Genomic DNA, 23012 nt, shown 5'->3' with positions numbered 1-23012 from the left:
GTTTGTTGCTTTTAAGACATCTAAGCAAGCACCGTCTGCAACTCAAATTTCTGATGTTTTTCGTTACTTTTCATAATGATTTTTCAGATGTTTTGCCTGATTTTGTTTGGCAGAGAATTTGACGCATAGGTTCTGATTTAGCACAAGCTAGTCCTTAATTATTCAGTACATGAGTATCCATGTCCATCATGACAGCACCTAACTGCCTTGCCCGCCTGTACTGAACGCATGCATTAGTCCACTGAGCAGAAGCCTAGGCGTTTGCTCTGGGAGCTAACATAGACAGATCCTAGACAAGGGGAGAATCTCAACTGCATTTCCTTGTTCCTCTCCTGATTCCCATTAGACGAAAAGGTCAGAGGGGAGGGACCTCTGACCTTATCATCCAATGGATTTTGAGAAGGAGGTGAGGATAGAGGACGCAAGTAATCAAGGAAATGCAGTTGAGATTCTCCCAAGCTTACTCATCACACTAGTTAGGCCAATAGTTACACTTAATACCAGACCCAGATATTGTAGGAGAGATGAGAGAGATGAGAGATTCATGGTGGTTAGGCCTTTGGAAGCTCCTCTTCTCCTCTCTTCTGCTCCGGTTACGTTCCCTCTCTGCTCCATCGCTATCAGTTTCTCCCAGGCCTTTGGAACAGGGACTCATCTCCCTGGCCTCAGCACTGATACCAGATGGCCCTAAGCCCTGTGTGGAGATGAAAGCACACATGCATGCACACAGACATACACACACACGCACAGACACACACACACACACATACACAAACATACACAGTCACACGCTGAGACCGAATGTGCCAACACTAAATGAGATGCTAGAGTCTGAGATGGGAGATTGGAGTTAGCTAAGTGTGCACTGCTACTGCGGGGGTGGGGGAGGATAAAAAGAGGTTGGGGGAGAGAGAGCGGTGTGTGTGTGGGAAGGGGGAGGCTTTGTAAGGAAAAGGAAGAGGGGTGATGTGAATATGAGCTGGGCTGGGAAATGGAAGATCTCGCTCGAATTGTGCTTTTGGGGTCAGCAGTGTGTGTGTGTGTGTGTGTGTGTGTGTGTGTGTGTGTGTGTGTGTGTGTGTGTGTGTGTGTGTGTGTGTGTGTGTGTGTGTGTGTGTGTGTGTGTGTGTGTGTGTGTGTGTGTGTGTGTGTGTGTGTGTCAGTGTGGAGATAGGGGGAGGGGTGAGAGGATGATCTGACTTGAATTGTGCGTATGAATCTTTAATCCTGTTCTCTACACTCGTCTGATGCTCTCTGATGCGCTCTGAGCTCTGGTGGGGGAGAGGAGCATTTCACAGTCTGTTTTTAGTTTCTAGGACAGAGCAGATGAGAACACACACACTTGCCTACACGCACACACACACACGCATGCACGCACGCACTTACGCACTTATGCACACACACACACACACACACACACACACACACACACACACACACACACACACACACACACACACACACACACACACACACACACACACACGGCCCTGAGCCCCTAGGGCCAGGATTTACTAGTAAAGCGTTTAATGAATGAATTGATGAGAAGCAGCTAATGATTGCAGTGGAGTGACGAGGGGCATTATCCTATCTACCGCATATGTTTATGATAGAGAGAGAGAAAGGGATGCAGGGAAATAGAGAAAGTCAGGGACAGAGGAAGAGAGGGAGAGAGAGAGAGAGAAAGAGAGTATGGGATAAATAGAAGAGTGATATAGAGAAAGGAGTGACCAATACAGATAGAGATATTACCACAAAGAGAGAGATAGAGAGTGAAAGTGGAAGAGAGAGAAACTAATTCTCCTATAGAGTTTGGTAATCACGCTGTAGAAGAGTCTAGGCTCCAGTAGCTCTCTACTCTCATCTAATCACTCTTGCCCCCATAGACCCTCCGTGTGATTTACATTACTGATGCAACGCCTTGCTCTGGGTGTATTTGTGTGTTTCACACTCCTGATGCAACACTTGCCACAACCAGCGTATGTGTGTGTCAATTTCTCTCTCTGTCTTCGGTTTGTGAATATTTACTTATCGGTTTGTCTGATTTATGTGTTCAGTGAAGTCAGCAGGCGTGCTGATCGCAGCAGTGGAGTGAGGGGGCGGATGATGTCACACTATTGTGTGTGTGTGTGTGTGTTTGTGTGTGTGGGAGCTTGTTCGCGCTTCAAACTTTAATGTGCCAGCCCACCACTTTCTGTTGGTCTGATAACACGGATCCCTGAAGTCATCAAAAAAACACAAAGCACAGCAGGCCTCCGCTTTCATGTCGCCTTATTCAGAACCCTACCACACACACACATACACCAACTCCCACCGCCCCCTTTTACCACACACACATAGCCCTCACCCCTTCCGACCCCCAACACACACACGTGTCTGCCACCCCCGCACATGACAAAGGCTCTAGGCCTAATGTTGGGTTTATCCACTGATTAAATATGAAAGTAAATTCATGTATGTGTGCCTAGTCCTCTGCATTGTGTGTATGCATATGTGGGGTTAGTATGTGTGTATCAAAGCAGGCTATGGTACAGTCCTCTAGCCTATAGCCCAGTTACGGTATGAACCTTTACACAGAGCTGTCTTGGCAGAGACAACTCTGGGTGCTGCTGGGATAGAGCAAACACTCCTTCTCCTTCACTCTGGTAGTTTCCTCTCCTTCCTTCTCCTAGTCTCATTTCCTTCTCTCTCTTCATTTCTCATGTCCTTGTTGACAGTACAGACTACAGTATTTTTGGGCTGTGCCTCTGACCATACGGCTCTTCCTCTTGTCCCTCCAGAGGACAGGAAGCTGTTTGTGGGGATGCTGAACAAGCAGCAGACAGAGGAGGATGTGTACCGCCTATTTGAGCCCTACGGCGCCATTGATGAGTGCACCGTACTAAGAGGTCCTGACGGAAACAGCAAAGGTACATGAACCTTTCTTTCTTATTCTCTCTTACTTTATCGCTTTCAAACACACTTGTAGGGGATACTCTAGTAGATTCCATGGCATTAGCTAGGGTTGTTGGGTTGAATATGCACAAAAGGACGAAATACTTTCTCTTCATCCATCATTCTAGCAACATTTTGTAGTCAGTCTGACACCAATCTTATTGATAGACTCGGATGATCTGCCGATGTATTCCAGGACAGAAACGTTTTACATATTCCATTGTCTGTCTGTCTCATACCTGTCTCTCTCATGTCACAATGATGTTGTTCTGCCTGTATACGCACACACACGCACACACACACGCACACACGCACGCACACACGCACACACACACACACGCACGCACGCACGCACGCACGCACGCACGCACGCACGCACGCACGCACACACACACACACACACACACACACACACACACACACACACTCCCGATGTGTCATACCTGCATCTCCCAGGTCAGAGTGATGTTCCGTCTGTGTGACAGCTGACACAATGGCTTGACTCTGCAGTGACAGAAGTCATTTCACACACCACACTGAGATATATACCTGACAGGCATCGCATGAGAGCACACACACACTGGTCACATACCACAGCAATATTCTAGTCAGGACTGTGTGAAGACACTATCGCTCAAAGAAGCGAAAAATGTGAGTGAGGAAAAGAAAAGAGTGTGAATACTACATTCGTTTTGAGAGGAAAGCGAGGCAGCTATACAGACTCTCTCAACTTCATTCTCTCTCAATTCAATTCAATTCAAGGGGCTTTATTGGAATGGGAAACATATGTTAACATTGCCACAGCAAGTGAAGTAGTTATAATATACAAAAGAGAAATAAACAATAAAAATGAACAGTAAACATTACACTCACAGAAGTTCCAAAATAATAAAGACATTACAAATGTCACATTATGTATATATTATGTATATATTATGTATATTTACAGTGTTGTAACGATGTGCAATTTCTCCACCCCATCTCTCTCCCTCCCACTAACCCCTCTGTCTTTCTCTGTCTCTCTCTCTCTCTCTCTCTCTCTCTCTCTTGCTCTCTCTCTTTCTTTCTCTCTCGCGTTCTCACTCTCTCTCTCTCTTTCTCTCTCAATTCAAAGAGCTTTATTGGCATGGGAAACATATGTTTTCATTGCCAAAGCAAGTTAAATATAAAATAAACCAAAGTGAAATGAACAATAACAAAAAGAACAGTATTACACTCACAAAGTTACAAAGGAAAAGAGATATTTCAAATGTCATATTATGGCTATATACTGGACAGTGTTATAATGATGTGCAAAGAGTTAAAGTACAAAAGGGCAATAGGTCATACATCTAGCTGCTGTGATGACACACTGTGGTATTTCACTCAATAGATATGGGAGTTAAACAAAATTGGATTTGTTTTAGAATTCTTTGTGGGTCTGTGTAATCTGAGGGAAATATGTGTCTCTAATATGGTCATACAGTGCCTGGCAAAAGTATTCACCCTCCTTGGCGTTTTTCCTATTTTGTTGCGTTACAACCTGTAATTTAAAATAATTTTTATTTGGATGTCATGTAATGGACATACACAAAATAGTCCAAATTGGTGAAGTGAAATTTAAAAAATGACTTGTTTAAAAAAAGAAAAGAAAAAGAAAAGTGGTGGGTGCATATACAGTAGTATGTGTATAGTGTATGTATTCACCCCCTTTGCTATGAAGCCCCTAAATAAGATGTGGTGCAAGCAATTACCTTCAGAAGTCACATAATTAGATCAATAAAGTCCACCTGTGTGCAATCTAAGTGTCACATGATCTGTCACATGATCTCAGTATATATACGCCTGTTTTGAAAGACCCAGAGTCTGCAACATCGCTAAGCAAGGGGCACCAACAAGCAAGCGGCCTATGAAGACCAAGGAGCTCTCCAAACAGGTCAGGGAAAAAGTTGTGGAGAAGTACAGATTAGGGTTTGAACATCCCACGGAGCAACATTAAATCCATTATTAAAAAGTTGAAAGAATATGGCACCACAATAAATCTGTCAAGAGAGGGCCGCCCACCAAAACTCACCGACCAGGCAAAGAGGCAACAAAAAGACCAAAGATAACCCTGAAGGAGCTGCAAAGCTCCACAGCGGAGATTGGAGTATCTGTCCATAGGACCGCTTTAAGCCGTACACTCCACAGAGCTGGCTTAACGGAAGAGTGGCCAGAAAAAAGCCATTGCTTAAAGAAAAAAATAAGCAAACATGTTTGGTGTTCACGAAAAGGCATGTGGGGAACTCCCCAAACATATGGAAGAATGTACTCTGGTCATATGAAACTAAAATTGAGCTTTTTGGCCATCAAGGAAAACGCTATGTCTGGCACAAACCCAACACCTCCCATCACGCCGAGAACAGCAGGGACTGAGAAACTGGTCAGAATTGAAGGAATGATGGATGGCGCTAAATACAGGGACATTTTTGAGGGAAACCTGTTTCAGTCTTCCAGAGATTTGAGACTGGGACGGAGGTTCACCTTCCAGCAGGACAAGACCCTAAGCATACTGCTAGAGCAACACTTGAGTGGTTTAAGGGGAAACATTTAAATGTCTTGGAATGGCCTAGTCAAAGCCCAGACCTCAATCCAATTGAGAATCTGTGGTATGACTTAAAGCTTGCTGTACACCAGCGGAACCCATCCAACTTGAGGGAGCTGAAGCAGTTTTGCCTTGAAGAATGGGCAAAAATCCCAGTGGCTAGATGTGCCAAGCTTATAGAGACATACCCCAAGAGACTTACAGCTGTAATTGCTACAAAAGGTGGCTCTACAAAGTATTGACTTTGGGAGAATGAATAGTTATGCATGCTCAAGTTTTCATTTTTTCGTCTTATTTCTTGTTTGTTTCACAATAAAAAATATTTTGCATCTTCAAAGTGGTAGGCATGTTGTGTAAATCAAATGATACAACCCCCCCAAAAAATCTATTTTAATTCCAGGTTTTAAGGTGACAAATTAGTAAAATGTGAAGGGGGGTGAATACTTTGTACATTTGGCAGGAGGTTAGGAAGTGCAGGCTTAGATTCCACCTCATTTTCTGGGCGGTGTGCGCATAGCCTGTCTTCTCTTGAGAGCCAGGTCGGAGGCCTCTCTCAATACCAAGGCTATGTTCACTGAGTCTGTACATAATCAAAGCTTTCCTTAATTTTTTGTCAGTCACAGTGGTCAGGTATTCTGCCACTGTGTACTGTCTGTTTAGGGACAAATAGAATTTTAGTTTGCTATGTTTTTTGTTAATACTTTCCAATGTGTCAAATTATTCTATTTTTGTTTTCTCATGATTTGGTTGGGTCTAATTATGTTGCTGTCCTGGGGCTCTGTTTGTGTTTGTGAACAGAGCCCCAGGACTAGCTTGCTTAGGGGACTCCTGTCCAGGTTCATCTCTTTGTAGGTGATGGCTTTGCTATGGAAGGTTTGGGAATCGTTTCCTTTTATGTGGTTGTAGAATTTATTGGCTCTTTTGTGGATTTTGATAATTAGCGAGTATCGGCCTAATTCTGCTCTGTAAGCATTATTTGGTGTTCTACATTGTACACAGATGATATTTTTGCAGAATTCTGCATGCTGTCTCAATTTAGGTGTTTGTCCCATTTTGTGAATTCTTGGTTGGTGAGCAGACCCCAGAACAACCATAAAGGGCAATGCGTTCTATAACTGATTTAATTATTTTTAGCCAGATCCGAATTGGTATGTCAAATTTGATGTTCCTTTTGATGGCATAGAAGGCCCTTCTTGCCTTCTATCTCAGATCGTTCACAGCTTTGTGGAAGTTACCTGTGGCGCTGATGTTTAAGCCGGGGTATGTATAGTTTTTTGTGTGCTCTAGGGCAACAGTGTCTAGATGGAATTTGTATTTGTCGTCCTGGCAGCTGGACCTTTTTTGGAAAACAATTATTTTGTCTTACTGAGATTTACTGTCAGGGCCCGGGTCTGATAGAATTTGTGCAGAAGATCTAGGTGCTGCTGTAGGCTGTCTTTGGTTGGGGACAGAAGCACCAGATCATCAGAAAACAGTAGACATTTGACTTCAGATTCTAGTAGGATGAGGCTGGGTGCTGCAGACTGTTCTAGTGTCCTGCCAATTCGTTGATATATATGTTGAAGAGGGTGGAACTCAAGCTGCATCCCTGTCTCACCCCACGGCCCTGTGGAAAGAAATGTGTTTGTTTTTGTACATGGATTTTATAATGTCATATGTTTTTGCCCCAACACCGCTTTCCATCAATTTGTAAAGCAGGCCCTCGTGCCAAATTGAGTCAAAAGCTTTTTTGAAATTTACAAAGCATGAGAAGACTTTGCCTTTGTTTTGGTTTGTTTGTTTGTCAATTATGGAGTGCAGGGTGAATACGAGGTCTATCGTATGGTCATTTGGTAAAAAGCCAATTTGACATTTGCTCAGTACATTGTTGTCACTGAGGAAATGTACGAGTCTGCTGTTAATGATAATGTAGAGGATTTTCCCAAGGTTGCTGTTGACGCGTATCCCACGGTAGTTATTTGGGTCAAATTTGTCTCCACTTTTATGGATTGGGGTGATCACTCCTTGGTTCCAAATATTGGGGAAGATGCCAGAGTTGAGGATGAAAAAAGTTTTTAAAAGTATAGCCAATTGGAATTTGTGGTCTGTATATTTTATCATTTAATTTAGGATACCATCAATACCACACGCCTTTTTGGGTTGGAGGGTTTGGATTTTGTCCTGTAGTTCATTCAATGTAATTGGAGAATCCAGTGAGTTGTGGTAGTCTTTAATAGTCGGTTCTAAGATTATCATTTGATCATGTATATGTTTTTGCTGTTTGTTCTTTGTTATAGAGCCAAAAAGATTGGAGAAGTGGCTTATCTATAGATCTCCGTTTTGGATAGATAACTCTTCGTATTTCTGTATAGTTTTAGTGATTCACCATAGTGAAGGCGTAAGGCTCAGGTTTTCTGTGTCTCTATGTTTTTGGTTAGACAGGTTTCTCAATTTCTTTCTTAGGTTTTTGCATTCTTCATCAAACCATTTGTCATTGTTGTTCATTTTCTTAGGTTGTCTGCTTGTAATTATTTGATTTATCTTGCTCTCTCTCTCTCTAGGTTGTGCATTTGTGAAGTTCTCTACTCATTCTGAAGCGCAGTCTGCCATCAGTTCCCTGCATGGGAGTCAGACCATGCCGGTAAGTACAATACACGCAAACACACACACACACACACACACACACACACACACACACTGATCCATGCTGTGTTCCTCTCTCTAGGGAGCGTCGTCCAGCCTCGTGGTAAAGTTTGCAGACACAGATAAGGAGAGGACCATACGACGCATGCAGCAGATGGCTGGACAGTTTGGCATCTTCAACCCCTCTGTCGCCCTACCTACGTTCAGCAGCTACAGTAGCTATGCACACGCCGTAAGCACATACACACACATACACGCAATTTGGTATCTGTCACTCTGACGCCTCACTGACAGCTTGCTCTCATTCCACTTCTCCCTCCCTCTCTCCCCCTTCTTCCCCCGATCCACCTCCTCTCCCTATCAGTTGATGCAGCAGCAGCAGGCAGCGGTGATGGCCGTGTCTCAGGGGGGCTACCTAGCCCCCAGCCTCTCCTTTCCCTCCGCCCAGATCCACCAGTTGGGGGCGCTAGCAATGAACGGTCTGCCGCCCAACCCCCTCAATCTCGTGTCAGGTCAGTCACGTCGGATAAATCAGCAATATGCGTGACGAGTAAGGTGGGAGACCTGGAAACTCATGTTAGCTCCCAGAGCTAGTGCTAGGCTGTAGCTTGGTGGGCTAACAGTCTCGAGGTGCTCAGACAACCTGGGTTCAATACCGGGTCAGTTACATATGAGTCTTGGAAATGTGTGATATCACATTTCACTTCGCAGTCCTGGGATCTATCGCTCTGACTGGGGGTAGTTTTTAGGCTTGGGCGATATACCGTTTATACCGTATATTAAAAAAAATATTATACAAAATTAGGGGTTGGGGGGTGCGTGCTATGCCACTGCTCATAACTATAAGAAATCTAAGATGTGTCAAATAAGTGATATCCAGCTCAGGGGTCCAGCTATGCATGTGGTTTGCTAACTGGCTGCTAAGTGGCTCGATGTCAAGACCAAGCTCCTTGGTTACAGCAGAGACATTCAATCCCCTCCTGAATCAAGATCCCTGTTGCTTTAAAAAAAAATGGCCCCTTGTGTGCACTTCCAGTAATACCGTAAACCCTAGTAAGACACAGAAACGGTATAAAAATCTAGATACCGCCAAACCCTAGTAGTTTTACAATTCACCATTGATCCCACAGAATCAATACAGTGTAATTCTGCACTGGAGACACATTATAGACAGACTGCCTTTGTATTCTTACTTAGTGTACTGTAGATGTTTGTATCATGGCACAAGGCGAGGCCCAGATGCAGATGGTTGGAGTCTTACAATGTTTATTAATCCAAAAGGAGTAGGCAAGAGAATGGTCGTGGACAGGTGAAAGTTCAAAACCAGATCAGAGTCCAGGAGGTGCAGAGTGGCAGACAGGCTCGTTGTCAAGGCAGGCAGAATGGTCAGGCAGGCGGGTACAGAGTCCAGAAACAGGCAAGGGTCAAAACCGGGAGGACTGGAAAAAGGAGAAAGCAAAAAGCAGGAGAACAGGGAAAACCGCTGGTTGACTTGGAACATACCAGACAAACTGGCACAGAGAGACAGGAAACACAGGGATAAATACATCGGGGATAATAAGCTACACCTGGAGGGGGTGGAGAATAACAACGAGGACAGGTGAAACAGATCAGGTGTGACAGTTTGAGATTTCTCCCTCAAGTCAGTTGTGATCAATGAATTGCTTGAGAGAGTGTTCACACCTGGTTTCTAGGTTTAAATCAGTTTCTGGGAACCAGCAGACAATGTGGTCTATAAACTATGTCCAGGAAAAGACCTTTAGTGAAATGTATTCTACTATGGTTGTTACAGTCTCTCTTCTCTCTCTCTCTCTCTCTCTCTGTATTGAGCCAAATTGGAGTCTGGTTTTATAGATCACATGGTTCGTATTACTGTGGGGGAATCTCTGTGGTCCTTGAAAGTGTATCATGTTTTATAGTCCATTAATGAACAGATACTGTATCTCGTTAACGCTTTCTATCATTCTCTCTCTCTGTCCCTTCCTCCCTATACTCTACTGTATTGCTCTCACTCTGTCTTTCCCTCTCTCTTACACACACATCGCTAAAGACTATCCTATCACAAATACTGTACACAGAATCGTGCAGGCGAATTACAATGCAAATTGAAGGCCCTAGCCGTCCCGAGGCTGTATCAGTTTAGGACAGACAAACATCCAATCCATTTCACTGTGGGAGAATGTCTTTATTTGTCCCAGCTGTAGATAAGGCAGTGAGCAGTGAGCACAGTGAAATGCCCCTGCTGCTGCCTTAGTGAGCAGAGCCAGGTTGCTCTGTCTTACAGCAGCATATCATTGTGTTGCTATTCTGACATCGCAGAGTGATTTTATCACCATGTGAGCTTTGAGATGCCTGCTGTTACACACACACACACACACACACACACACACACACACACACACACACACACACACACACACACACACACACACACACACACATGCACACTCACTTTCTCTCTATTCTGTATATCCCTTTCTCTCTCATGCACATTAAGTCCAATCCTTGTGCCGTGCAGTGAACATTTCTGTCTCCGGTGTAGTGAATTTTTATTTCCCCCCCTGCAGGTCTGAGCTCTCCTCCAGCCGCCCTGCCCTCCTCCCTGACCAGCCTGGTGGCCCCAATGATGAACGGGTACACCGGCCTCACCCACCAGGCTAACGGGCACCCTCTAGAGACCCTCTACACCAATGGCCTGCCGACCTACTCCACCCAGAGCCCTACTGCTGCAGACACACTGCAACAGGCCTTTACTGGGGTACAGCAATACACAGGTACAGTACACTACACATCTCTGATCTCTAACCCTGACCTTGATATCTCCAGGTCTTCACCAGAGTCTGTTGAATGTGACTCATGAAATATTATCAACTCAATCCCCACTCTCTCTTCTTTTTCACTTCATCCCCCTTCATGCCTGTCTATCGCTCTCTCCTCTCTCTCTCCCTTTCTCTCTCTCCTCTTTTGTCATTTACTTCTCTCTCTCTCTCTCTCTCTCTCTCGGTCTCTGTCTCTCTCACACTTTCTCTCCTCTGTAGCCATCTACCCAGCAACTACACTCACCCCTCTAGGTCAGTCACTTTCACAGCACCCTCAGGTCATTGGCCAACAGCAGAGGGAAGGTGAGGGTGAGGAACTATATTTACTAATTCTTCATCATCATGATCATCATTGTCAACAACATCATGAGTGTCGTCATCATTGTGATTTTGTGTGTATTAAAAATGGACTGCACCATCATGATACTAGCGTCAGTGCCTCCAACTGTGTGTGTCTGTGTGCCTGTGTGTCTGTCTGTGTGTGTCTGTATTCCAGGACCAGAGGGCTGTAATCTGTTCATCTACCACCTGCCCCAGGAGTTTGGCGATAACGAACTGATGCAGATGTTCCTGCCCTTCGGCAATGTTATCTCCTCCAAGGTATTCATGGACAGAGCGACCAATCAGAGCAAGTGTTTCGGTGAGTGACACCACTTCTAAACAATCAAAACAAGCACCTAGCTGATTGACACTACCACTGACCATTCCGAGCATCTGTCTGTGTCTGTATGTATGCAGGCTTTGTGAGCTTTGATAACCCGGGTAGTGCCCAGGCTGCCATCCAAGCCATGAATGGTTTCCAGATTGGTATGAAGAGACTCAAGGTGCAACTCAAACGTCCCAAAGACGCCAGCCGCCCCTACTGACACCCCCCAGCACAGGTAAGATACTGTCCACTATTATACATAATATAATGAAGTTACTAGTGTTGTTATCGATGCTGTTTCACCCTGATTTTAGCTGCCTTACATTGATCAAAAACTGTATAGCAAAGTTATACTTCACAGTAGTCTCTCGAGTCAGGTTCCAGTGTTTCTCTTTCCCTCTCTTCCATTCCCCTCCCTTTCTCATTATCTTGTATTTCTCTTCCCTCTTCTTTCCACTTTCCCCCTCTTCCTTTCTCTTCCTCCATAGGTTTAATCAGAGGTATGGAGGACGTCTTTGATTGAATAAGACATTTTGTGTTGAATAAGACATTTTGTGAAAGGAAAAAACGAAAAAGTGATTCTGTTTTTAAAACAATGGAAAATAGACTTCATATGGGAGTTGGGAAGACATCTCTTTTTATCTTCAATCATATCTGACTGGCAGAGGAGGACTCACAGCTCTGCACCAGTGAAGGTTTGGCATCACAGATGAGAGAGCAATGGGATGATGCATAGGATAGAACAAGACATTCAAAACAAACAGAAAACTTTTTTAAAGATACAAACACACAAAAAAGCTATTTAGAATCTTTGGAGACTTGAGAGTGAAGAAGAACACCACAGACAGACTAAGAAACATTGTTAAAAATAATATGGATTTATGATGAACTCAAAGAGGAGTCTAGTGAACAAAAAGAGACTTCAGGTTTTTCCTACCATGTAATGGACAAATGAGGGTTCAAACTTGATCTGAGGATTCTAAGTATATCTGGAAAAAAAGATTTCTTTCTCTGTGAGTCCTGAACCTGCTCTTTCTCAAGTTTCCATAGCAACCGAGCAAACTGCACCCCCTTGGGATCTGAGGACCAAATGTTTTTCTCTTTAACAGTCTTGTACAAAATACTAACAATCATATAATACAATACAGTATAATGTTTAGTCTAGTACAAACTAACAATCATTAAATACTTAAATGCAGTATTCTACCTTTAGTTTAGTACACATAACAGTGACAGAGAAGTACTTCAGGTCGGCATTGGATTATTCACCATCAGTGTACTGCTGACTACTAAGGAGTATGTAAATGTAAAATGGGATCATGTAGAATTCAGTTTGAGAGGTTAGTGAGGAAGAATGTTGCCCCGAGCTCTATCTGTGGGATGGAATACATTATGAAGTGTTTGTTTGTTTGTTTGAAAGCCACCTTTTATCATCCTTTTACTGATAGGCTACACTTCCTCTTTGGGCACTCAGTTTGACCCTTGAACTTTTAGTTTTATCTCCCTCTGTGCAGCAACCACTCTGAGCCTCCATTCTATTCAAAGTTGCCCATAGGCACAGATGTAGGATTAGCTCACTTTGCCCAAATACTAACCTTAAGCATTAGGAAGAAAATGCTAAAGGGGCTATGTCATCCTACTTCATTCTATTCTGCCTATAAAGCAAAGGCTATTGGCTCACATTCCGTTTCAGAAGCTTACTACAGTTCTCGGCTCAGGGGTTAAAAGGTCTCGAGTCAGGTGTGCCTAATGTTCGGATGAGATTGTCCATAGAAACTGATCTTAAGTCAGTTTTCTGGTTAAGGTGGTTAATGGTAAAAGTTACGATTTGGGGAGGGCCAGCTGATCTAAGACCTGTGTGTCCACTTTGATTAGCCAGTAGATTTAGCAGGATAGATTGCTTCGTTCATTGAGTCTGTTGACAAAGAAAGTATTTGTGTATTTACATTTCAGGGATTATTTTAACTAGGGCCAGGAGTTTTTTCTGGTCAGGTCACATGCTCCGGAAAAACTCCTTTAACTTACCATAACACAAAAAAACACTAGTACAGATGTAGGATCTTAATTTGAGCCAGTTTTCTACAGCAGAAAAATAGTCCTGCAGCAACAGGACATTTTAATTATTATGTGGATTATACTGTAATTAATGGACATTTTTGTAGGGGTTGATAACATTTTTAGTAAGGGAAAACCAAGTCTGAAATTTCAAAGTAGAAATGACAAACTTCAGAAGCCTTTTTAAACCTCAAATGTACCGCATTGCAGGAAAGTTCTCCTGCAACAGGGCGATGAAATTAAGATCCTACATCTGTATGGCACAGGTTAGAATTTGTTTATGGCTCAAGCTATTTTATCATTGTCTAACTTCACTGTGACTTTTTTTTTCAACATATATAACTATATGGCTCATATCAATTTGAGCCCGCATTGCAGTACTATTCACACTCATAAAACAGGACTAGCTTTTCTAAAGTAAGTCAGACTCCTCTCACATAGATGCTCATGCTAGAAAGCCTCCCCTCACGTAGATGTGTGCCGTTTTGATGGAAAAGACTGGTTGAATCCAGCCAGTTATCTTGTGAGGGGAGGCGTCATCGTCAGCAGCACAGAGCGGTGCAGAGTTAGAGTAGAAAGCCTTCTGATCCATTTGAGTCTGACTCCATTACATTTTAAGGAGGTGCCTGCAGTCCCCTCTCGCTTGCATTTGGGTGAATGTTTTATTCAGTATGGAGAGAGGGAGTGGAGACTACTTTACTGTGAGTAGACTTCAAATCTGCTTTTAAAGAGCTATACAAGGTCAAATGTTGAGCACAAGTCATTCTTTGTGCTGTGCAGGACAGGTTGGGAATTCTGTCACAGTACCTCCCTCAGGGAACACAAGAAACCAATGGAGGAACATCAAAACACACTCTAGAATACATTGGAGGATGATTCCAAGAGACACTCAAGGATGGAGGGAGGGAAGGAAGGGATGTTTTCAATCTTTTTCCTTCATTTTTTGGTCATCACATATTCAATAGTGAACCATATTTTCACTAACTCCTAGTGAATGTTACTGCCTATATTACTTACAGACCATTCCTGACCCTCATATAAGTGAAGTTGCCAAGTAATGTTTAATCGTTCTATGAATTCTAATATGTACATTTAATTATCTTGTAACATTCCTAGCCAGTTGGCAGCCGAGCGATAAATATGAAGTAGCTATTTTAGTTTAATCGACATTAGTTTATTCACTGTGCACAGAATCCTAAACCAACCAGAAATATGGATAGACCAATGCACATTTGTATTTATTTTCATGGATTTTAATCATTGCCTAAATCTAGCCTACTTATCATTAGCTAACTGCCAGCCTATTCTATTTTATCTGCATGTTGTTTCCTCTCACAAATATGTATTCAAAGGAAGAAACTGGCATTTTGATTAGAGTCAAGGGTCAACTCCATTTCAATCACTTGTCAGTTGAACTGGACATTATAACTTCTCTATAGGAATGCAGTTCAATTCCTATGTCGACTGTGAAGACAGCAATGTTGGTTTTGATGATGCCTCTGTGAAATGTTTACTGACCAGCAGCCTCTCACCACTGTTCGCAGCATAGATATCGAGAATTTGTAATTTGTCAAATTGCTATGGTCTGACAGGCTTTAAGCCTTCTCGGGATTATATTTCTATGGCAAGCAGAGCTTGGCCTGCGACTGGTGCAGGAAGACAGTCAGTCTTATGTTTGATTCAGATCCTGAGGTAACAGCAATAGTCCTAGTTGCACTAAGAGACAAGCCGTGCACTACAGTAACCTGACAAGTCCTTTGACCTTTGCTTGTCCTGTAAACATAAAGCAGTAGCCTAAAGGCTAAACGAATGCTATTATTGCCAAGCAGCTGGTTGTAAATGTACTTGTATATTTCTATGTTCTATTCAGGTTCTGGGGTTATATGCTTTTTCAGGGGTTGGGGGACATAAAGATAGTTTACTGTGCTTTTTCTATATACATTTATTAACAATTACCTGAATGAAGCCATGTTACTTTCTATCAAATGACTACCCACTGGGCAAAAACTGGTTGAATCAACGTTTCCACGTCATTTCACCCCCAAAAATTAAATGTGATGATATTGAATCAACGTGAAGAACTGATTGGATTTGGAGAAAGTCATCAACGTGAGGTGAATCTTGTCTTTTTTTCACCCAACCTTTATCCCAAATCCAATGACATGGTGATCTTTTTTGTTGATTTCAGGTTGAATTCATGTTAGTTGACAACTCAACTAAATGTAAATCCAAACTTGACGTTTAACTGATGTCTGTTCTCAGTGGGTACATGTATACTTAACATTCCTACTGCACTACCTCTATAAGGTGATGTGTATAAATCTTTTTAAAAAACAAGACCTCAATTTTCATTTTAAGATGATGGATTTTCATGTGTTTACTGCCAAAATCCACCTTCGTCCATTCGTACTGCTCAAATGGAGGCTTGGATGACGGGAGGGAGTAGGGGGTCATGACATTCTTATGAATGACGCCGTATGATCATGTACTATGTTTTGAATGCAGTGGGAAAATACAATATAGCTTGATGTAAATAGGAGATCTGTTTTATTTCATAATCTTGTCAGCACACAAATCTTTTCAGGTAACGGGGCGAGGAGGGGAAGAGGGATGGAGAGGGGGTGTTTATGGAGATACTGTCAGTGGGTGGGGTTGACATTTGAAGATGGTGTCTAACTTCAGTGGTTTCTTAGCACAATATACAAAATGTATAGTCGATTGAGAGACAGGGACAAGGACACTTGTGGGTAATGCTGAGGGTAGAAAAGGTGGACATGATGATGTCTGAGAAACCACAGCTCTCTTATCCTGCCCATGTCTCTCCTATACTTGCTGCTTTGACAATTACAATTTTCATATGGTTTAATTTATTTACTTATTTATTAGGTCATATTTAATCAAATGTGTCCTTCTATTTATTATTACCTATCATTATTATGATATTTATTTTTATTTCATGTTTTTTTTTCTTCAGATATGAATGATACAGATTGCTTACTGGGACTTTTCTTCTCTTTCTCCTTTTTCAATTTTACAATAAAATATTCTAATAGTACCTTAATCTCATCTCAAAATCCTTTCTGCAGTGATCATTAACCCCAGCTGTGAATAAATGTGTTTTTGCTGCCCTCTGCTGTTTACTATCTACCAGTTTACAATGCATTACATTACAACGGGCCAGTGGCACCAATTTCTCAACATAAAATAAAGTATGTTATGGGATTATTATGGCACAGTTATAGCACAACTTGGAAAACATAAGAACATATTTTTTTCCCATAACTTGTTTTGCACTGCATGCGCAGACTGGATAAGTCTGGTAATAGCCAACAACCTACAGTATATATGTCATACAGGCACCAGTTATTTGATTTAAATGGACTATAGTGCCGCCTAGGGATCTACTACCCACTCATCATTAAATTAGAGCCAAACCATGCCACGCTGCTTTTCATTAGTGTCGTGCATTGATGGTATATATTTGTAAATATATATTTTTTTGTATTTGCATGTCATGGTTAATTAACAAAAACAAGTATTTGGGAATGATCTGTGGGGGCCTAATGCACACCCTCATACTCGCTGACAGACGGAACAAGATACTATTTTCACTCTATTGAAATATGTTTTGTATCAGTGTAGATATGGGAAGGGTGTTATGCTTAAAAGCCAGCAACAGAAATACAGTACCATTCATATTTCAGTAAGATTAGAAGTGTTGCCACTTTAGTTTTGAGGTTTGCGTTGATCCTGCGCATTGTGTTTCTGGGTGGTTGGGGATTGTAGTTTAAATACGTTTAACTACAAGCTAGTATTGCATTCCAGTGAATGGAACACACGTTCGCCTAAAAACTACTCTTCCCGTTTCAACTATTGCTGAGTTCACGTGTACGAAATGCCTCATGGGAATTATATTTATAATCAGAAGGAAAGTGCCATTTCATCCATAGTGAAAGGATTTCTTAAAGACTACAGTAACCAAGATGCTAAGCGTAAATTGTCAATATAGAGCTGTCAAACAACACAAACGCCATCTTGACAGCAGCCTTAAAATGGCAGAAAAATGCCAGGGAGAAACCGAACTACGGACAGGGTTTATTTTCTTATTTTGAAAAGACTGTCCCTTCCCTGTTTTTCTAAAAACGTAGCTAGGGGGTTGATGGCCAGTGAGAGAGACGAAATACGTTAAAATGGATATCACGACGGCGGTTTTCAACGCGGCCAGAGATGGTAAGCTGAAACTTATCCAGAAGTTGCTGAGCAACAAAAGTCCGGAGGAGTTGGAAGCTCTCGCCGAGGAGAAAACGCAGGGAGGCACACCTCTCCTCATTGCTTCTCGACACGGACACTTAGAGGTTGTGGACTATTTGCTTGAACATTGCAAAGCTAACGTGGAACTAGGAGGCTCGGTGAACTTTGACGGCGAGACGATTGAAGGGGCTCCCCCGCTATGGGCGGCTTCGGCGGCTGGTCACCTCCCTGTCGTCCGCACACTTCTCAAACACGGTGCCTCTGTCAACAACACTACGCTGACCAACTCAACGCCCTTACGCGCTGCCTGCTTCGATGGTCACCTGGAGATTGTCCGTTACCTGGTGGAGCACCGAGCCGATATGGAGGTAGCCAACCGCCATGGCCATACCTGCCTGATGATCTCCTGCTACAAGGGCCACAAAGAGATAGCAAAGTTCCTCCTGGAGCGTGGTGCAGATGTCAACCGTAAGAGTGTGAAAGGCAACACTGCTCTCCATGACTGCGCTGAGTCCGGTAGCCTGGACATCATGAAGATGCTGCTGAAATGTAATGCCCGCATGGAGAGGGACGGCTATGGCATGACCCCTCTTCTAGCTGCCAGCGTCACGGGGCACACCAACATTGTGGAGTACCTCGCCCACCAGCCCCGCTCTTCACGAGAAGAACGCGTTGATGCACTCGAACTCCTCGGGGCCACCTTTGTAGATAAGAAGAGAGACCTGCTGGGGGCTATGAGATACTGGAGGAGAGCCATGGAGCTGAGACAACCCGCTGACAAGGTGGGACTCCTGGCCAAGCCCCCTCCGGGTCCCCCTGTCCCTGCCTACGACTGTGCCCGAGAGGTGAGCACAGCCGAGGAGCTGGAGGCTCTGATCACAGACCCCGATGAGATGCGGATGCAGGCCCTGCTGGTCCGTGAGAGAATCCTGGGGCCCTCGCACCCCGACACCTCCTACTACATCCGCTACAGAGGGGCCGTCTACGCCGACTCTGGTAACTTTGAACGCTGCATCAGCCTGTGGAAGTACGCCCTGGACATGCAGCAGAGTAACCTGGACCCCCTCAGCCCCATGACGGCCAGCAGCTTCCTGTCCTTCGCTGAGCTCTTCTCCTTCGTGCTGCAGGACCGGGCCAAAGGTACACTGGCCACTCGCGTCACCTTCCACGACCTGATGGGGGTGTTGGGGAAGAGTGTGAGGGAGGTGGAGAGGGCAGTGGCCCAGAGGGACAGCCCCCCCGAAGCCCCCCAGTTCACCAAGGCCCTGTCCATCATCCTCCACCTGGTGTTCCTGCTGGAGAAGCTTGAGTGCACCACGGAGCAGGAGCACCAGAAGAAGCAGACGGTGTACCGCCTCCTGAAGTTGAACCCGCGGGCACGGAGTGGCTTCACCCCCCTGCATATGGCCGTGGACAAGGACACCACGTCGGTGGGCCGCTACCCTGTGGGTCGCTTCCCCTCCCAGACCGTGGCCTCGCTGCTGCTGGAGTGCGGAGCGGACGTGGACTCCCGGGACTGCGACAACAACACGCCCCTGCACGTCGCTGCCAGCAACGGTTGCCCGGAGATCATGGCGCTGTTGGTGAGGGCAGGGGCACACTTCGATGCCACCAATGCCCAGAGGAAAACGGCGTACGAGCTGCTGGAGGATCAGAGCAGTGGACACCCGGCCCTCTACCCCCTCAACTACGTCACTCTGCAGTGCCTGGCGGCGCGCGCCATTGAGAGGCACAGACTGCCCTACAAGGGCCTCATCTCAGAGGAGATGGAGACCTTCATTGAGCTGCACTGACACCCCCCCCCCCCCCCCTTAAGTTCCCCACCCTGTCCCCACACTCTCCCTCAGACCCCTCTAAGCCACCCAACAATGACCCCCTTCACCCCACCTCACCCATGTCCCACCTGACTCCCCTCATTGTCACCATACCCCAGCCCACCCCCTTTCCCCATGGCCTTTCCCCTCTCAGTACCCCTTCTAACACCAGACTATTAGCTCTGTCTCAGACCAAATCGCAGCAATAATCCTCCTGGCTTCTAAACGTTACACTAACAACAGACTGGGAGCATTTTAACTGTGGCTAGATGCATCCGGTCAGTGCTCTCTCTTTAGGTTATGGGAAATTCCACGGTAACAGAGTGATGCTGAGATTCAGATTTTTCACTTTTAAAATGTATGTCAAACAAAAAACTATGATAACAAAGTTAAACAATCCATATAACGCAATTGCACAAGGCATACTTTTAACAATTTCCACAGAACATTTTATAAGAACATATTTACTCTTAAGAACAGTGAAGAATCTGAGTCTCAGCATTGCTCTTTTATTGTGGATTTGCCCTTATCTGTTATTAAGACATGGACACTTTCTAAGTGCTAGGTTGCTATTTGTTTGCAGGTGAGGGGAAAAAAACTTTGGACTTGATTTTAGGATTTGATGCTTTATCTTCTCCTGTTTCTCTTGATAAGCAAGGAAGACTCCTCACAGAAAGGAAAGTATGGCAGTGCCTATATATGTATTGGGTGGTGGCTTGTTTTAAGGTGGGAATGGAAGCTGTATTACTTGATAGTACATGATCAAATATTGACAGTTAACTGCATGAGAGGCTTAAGAGTGAATAGGATAGCTTGTTTGTTAAATCGGTCTTGTTTTGCAAGGTTATCCAGAAGCCTCCTTTGAACAAACGAAGTACACATTGTATGCTTGGCTGCCTGGTATCGATGTATTTTTTTTTAAATAATTCATTTTTGCGTTATTTAATCCTCCGCACCCCATATCTTGACATTTTAAGGAGTGTTTGAAAATCCATTTTGTGCCAAAACTCAGCCTTATATCGTTTCTCTAAACGTGTAATCTTACAGGTTAGCCTGAACCTAGTGAACTTGCTTACTACAAATGGAGCAACTCACAGCTGTAGAACGCAGACTTTCTCATAAGGATACAGTTTGTTTTAGCCTAGCCTACATCTCTTTAGCTCTGTGTTTTTAGACTGTGTGTGTGTGTGTTTTACAACCTGGTCAATGTCTTGAAGTCTCCCTCTGGACAACTTGGACAAAGTGGGAGAGGAAAGCTGGAGATTGCTCTTCATCTCCTCCTGAGTGAATGTTTCTGTTGATCCCAGTATCAGATCATCTATTCTAGTCTATCTACAGTCCATGCAGAACAATTGGGAGTCTATGCAGTCACTCAGTGTGACGATATCAAAACCCAGGGGTGATCCGATTAACCACAGATAAGGATGAGGAACAAATCGCACCCAGCATTTTAGTCTTTTTTTTTTTTACAATTTCAGTTTTGTGTTATCATACATGCTTTCTTTTATTTTGTTCTGTTTGTCCCTTATGTAACAAAAAAAACACCTGATTGAATGCACTTTGAAAAACCTCCCTGAATCCTAGTGTCACTGTGCAACATCCAGGCTATGGACTCTTGCTCTTGATTCATGTAACTGATGATGATAACTTCAGAACAGAACTGTGTTGAGATACTTGAATAAAATTCAGTGTCCCTGCAGCAAGTCGGTTTGTGTGTTGGCTAGGGAATGCTTTGAATCTCCTTTGTGTCTCTCTTCCCTCTCCTTTTCTCTGTTTGTCACTGTGGTGTTGTTGTACCTGTTGAGCTTTTGAGAAAAGAGGTTTATTTTTCATAGGAGTCTTTTAGGTGTTAGGCTAATGTTATAAACTCTGACGTGAGTGCAAAATCTCAGTGCGATACAGTACTCCAGTCCCAATTCAATTATGGTATTTTTAATTGCTTCTGATAACTGCTTAGTTCACACTGTTAGAACAATCCCAAGCCGCTGTTCATTAGCAGTGGACTGTAATCTCCTCTCACCTTTAACCCTCACTGTGTTCCTGTCTCTACTGTGTAGAGCATGTACAGGGCTGGCTAGACTAGCACCACCCCAGTGCTCTGCTGTGAGAGGGCTGGGTAGAGTGTATATGAAGGGGTAACAGACAGCTGGACTAACTAATAACACTGACTCATATTACGGAGGCCCTTAGATGGATTGAAATAGGTGTGATGGAAGAACACACTGTCCCTCCCTGCTCGACGGGTTCCCATGCAGCTTGCTTATTAAAGCTAGGTGCCTAAACTTAAAGGCCCAGTGCAGTTAAAAAACTTGATTTACCTGTTTTTTCTATATATTTCCCACAATGTGGTTGGAATAATATTATGAAAAGGATAATGCCCTTTTACTCTAAGAGCTGTTTGAAAAGACCGCCTGAAATGTCTTCCTATTTTGGTGGGATGGAGTTTTGATTACTAGACCAATAAGAAAGATTTCCAAACCTCTCTGCAAATAATTGTTAATTTTCAGTTTTCCCCTCCCTACTCCCAGATAGTCCTAGCTAAATTCTTGCTTGAGAAATTGCTCTTTGCTAAGAAGCTATTTTTGTTTATTTTTTACCGTTTTAATTGAAAACTATCACAGTAAGGTACTTATTTTTTATCCTGAAATGATTTGATATTGAGTTAAAAATGGCTGCATTGGGCCTTTAACTGATGCGGGTTCAAGTTTGAGCTCTGAGCCTTCCGTGCTGGTTTGGTTATTTCTACGGGCCAGGAAAAAATCAGGGCTCTAGGTATAGTCTATTGCCAGGTGTCCTAGGCATTTCCCCTTGGTCAGGTCACATGGTAAGGAATAACACCTGACTAAATTTACCCCCCCCCCCCTCCCCTTTTTCCACAGCACTTTGCAAATGACCTGAGTGTCATATTTTGGTTGTCACCGCAGTCCAATGCCTGTGGTTTTTAGGCGTTAAAGTACCTCTATATTTCTATTATGTTTCTAAAATTCCAGTAAAAACGAGACTGTATCCCTTATATTTTATTACTTGTATTTTTTTTCCCTTAAGTGACAAACAGAACATACTCTTTGTTCTCCCTTTCTTACTCTCTCTGTGGTTACAGAACGTGAGGTGTAAAAATCTTGATCTTTCGGTGGGCTCTTAAAGTATAAATAGAGTGCAATCAACGTCACTGCGGGGCAGTGGTGGAGACCGGGCCATTTCCCCTGCTATTTTAGGGTCCTTTCACCCCAGTCTCTCCCCTGTAAACAGGCTTACACTAAGGTAATACACACAGTCAGTCAGGTCACTGGATGACTGGCAGGGACAGT

The 23012-nt window shown here is 43.6% G+C and overlaps 2 protein-coding genes across 2 annotated transcripts in view; both read left to right on the top strand.

Moving 5' to 3' along the window:
- Positions 1 to 16694, top strand: part of LOC120020179 (CUGBP Elav-like family member 5) — a 44736-nt gene extending 28042 nt beyond the window's left edge. The window contains exons 4-12 of the mRNA XM_038963667.1: positions 2781 to 2909; positions 8038 to 8117; positions 8202 to 8351; positions 8493 to 8631; positions 10687 to 10893; positions 11158 to 11241; positions 11435 to 11578; positions 11677 to 11819; positions 12073 to 16694. Of these exons, the coding sequence (XP_038819595.1) occupies positions 2781 to 2909; positions 8038 to 8117; positions 8202 to 8351; positions 8493 to 8631; positions 10687 to 10893; positions 11158 to 11241; positions 11435 to 11578; positions 11677 to 11804 (1061 nt within the window). The 3' untranslated portion in view covers positions 11805 to 11819; positions 12073 to 16694. The remainder of the gene's footprint in view (positions 1 to 2780; positions 2910 to 8037; positions 8118 to 8201; positions 8352 to 8492; positions 8632 to 10686; positions 10894 to 11157; positions 11242 to 11434; positions 11579 to 11676; positions 11820 to 12072) is intronic.
- A 955-nt stretch (positions 16695 to 17649) lies between these two features.
- On the top strand, positions 17650 to 21407 carry LOC120020178 (protein fem-1 homolog A). The gene has a single exon (XM_038963665.1). It carries the CDS (start codon positions 17830 to 17832, stop codon positions 19681 to 19683), a length of 1854 nt encoding a protein of 617 aa, XP_038819593.1. The 5' UTR covers positions 17650 to 17829; the 3' UTR covers positions 19684 to 21407.
- Positions 21408 to 23012: the final 1605 nt, after the last annotated feature.

Source organism: Salvelinus namaycush, chromosome 25 (assembly GCF_016432855.1).
Source record: "Salvelinus namaycush isolate Seneca chromosome 25, SaNama_1.0, whole genome shotgun sequence".
Classification (NCBI taxonomy): Eukaryota; Metazoa; Chordata; class Actinopteri; order Salmoniformes; family Salmonidae; genus Salvelinus; species Salvelinus namaycush.
The sequence above is the reverse complement of the archived record's forward strand: the minus strand, read 5'-3'. Positions and strand labels throughout refer to the sequence as shown.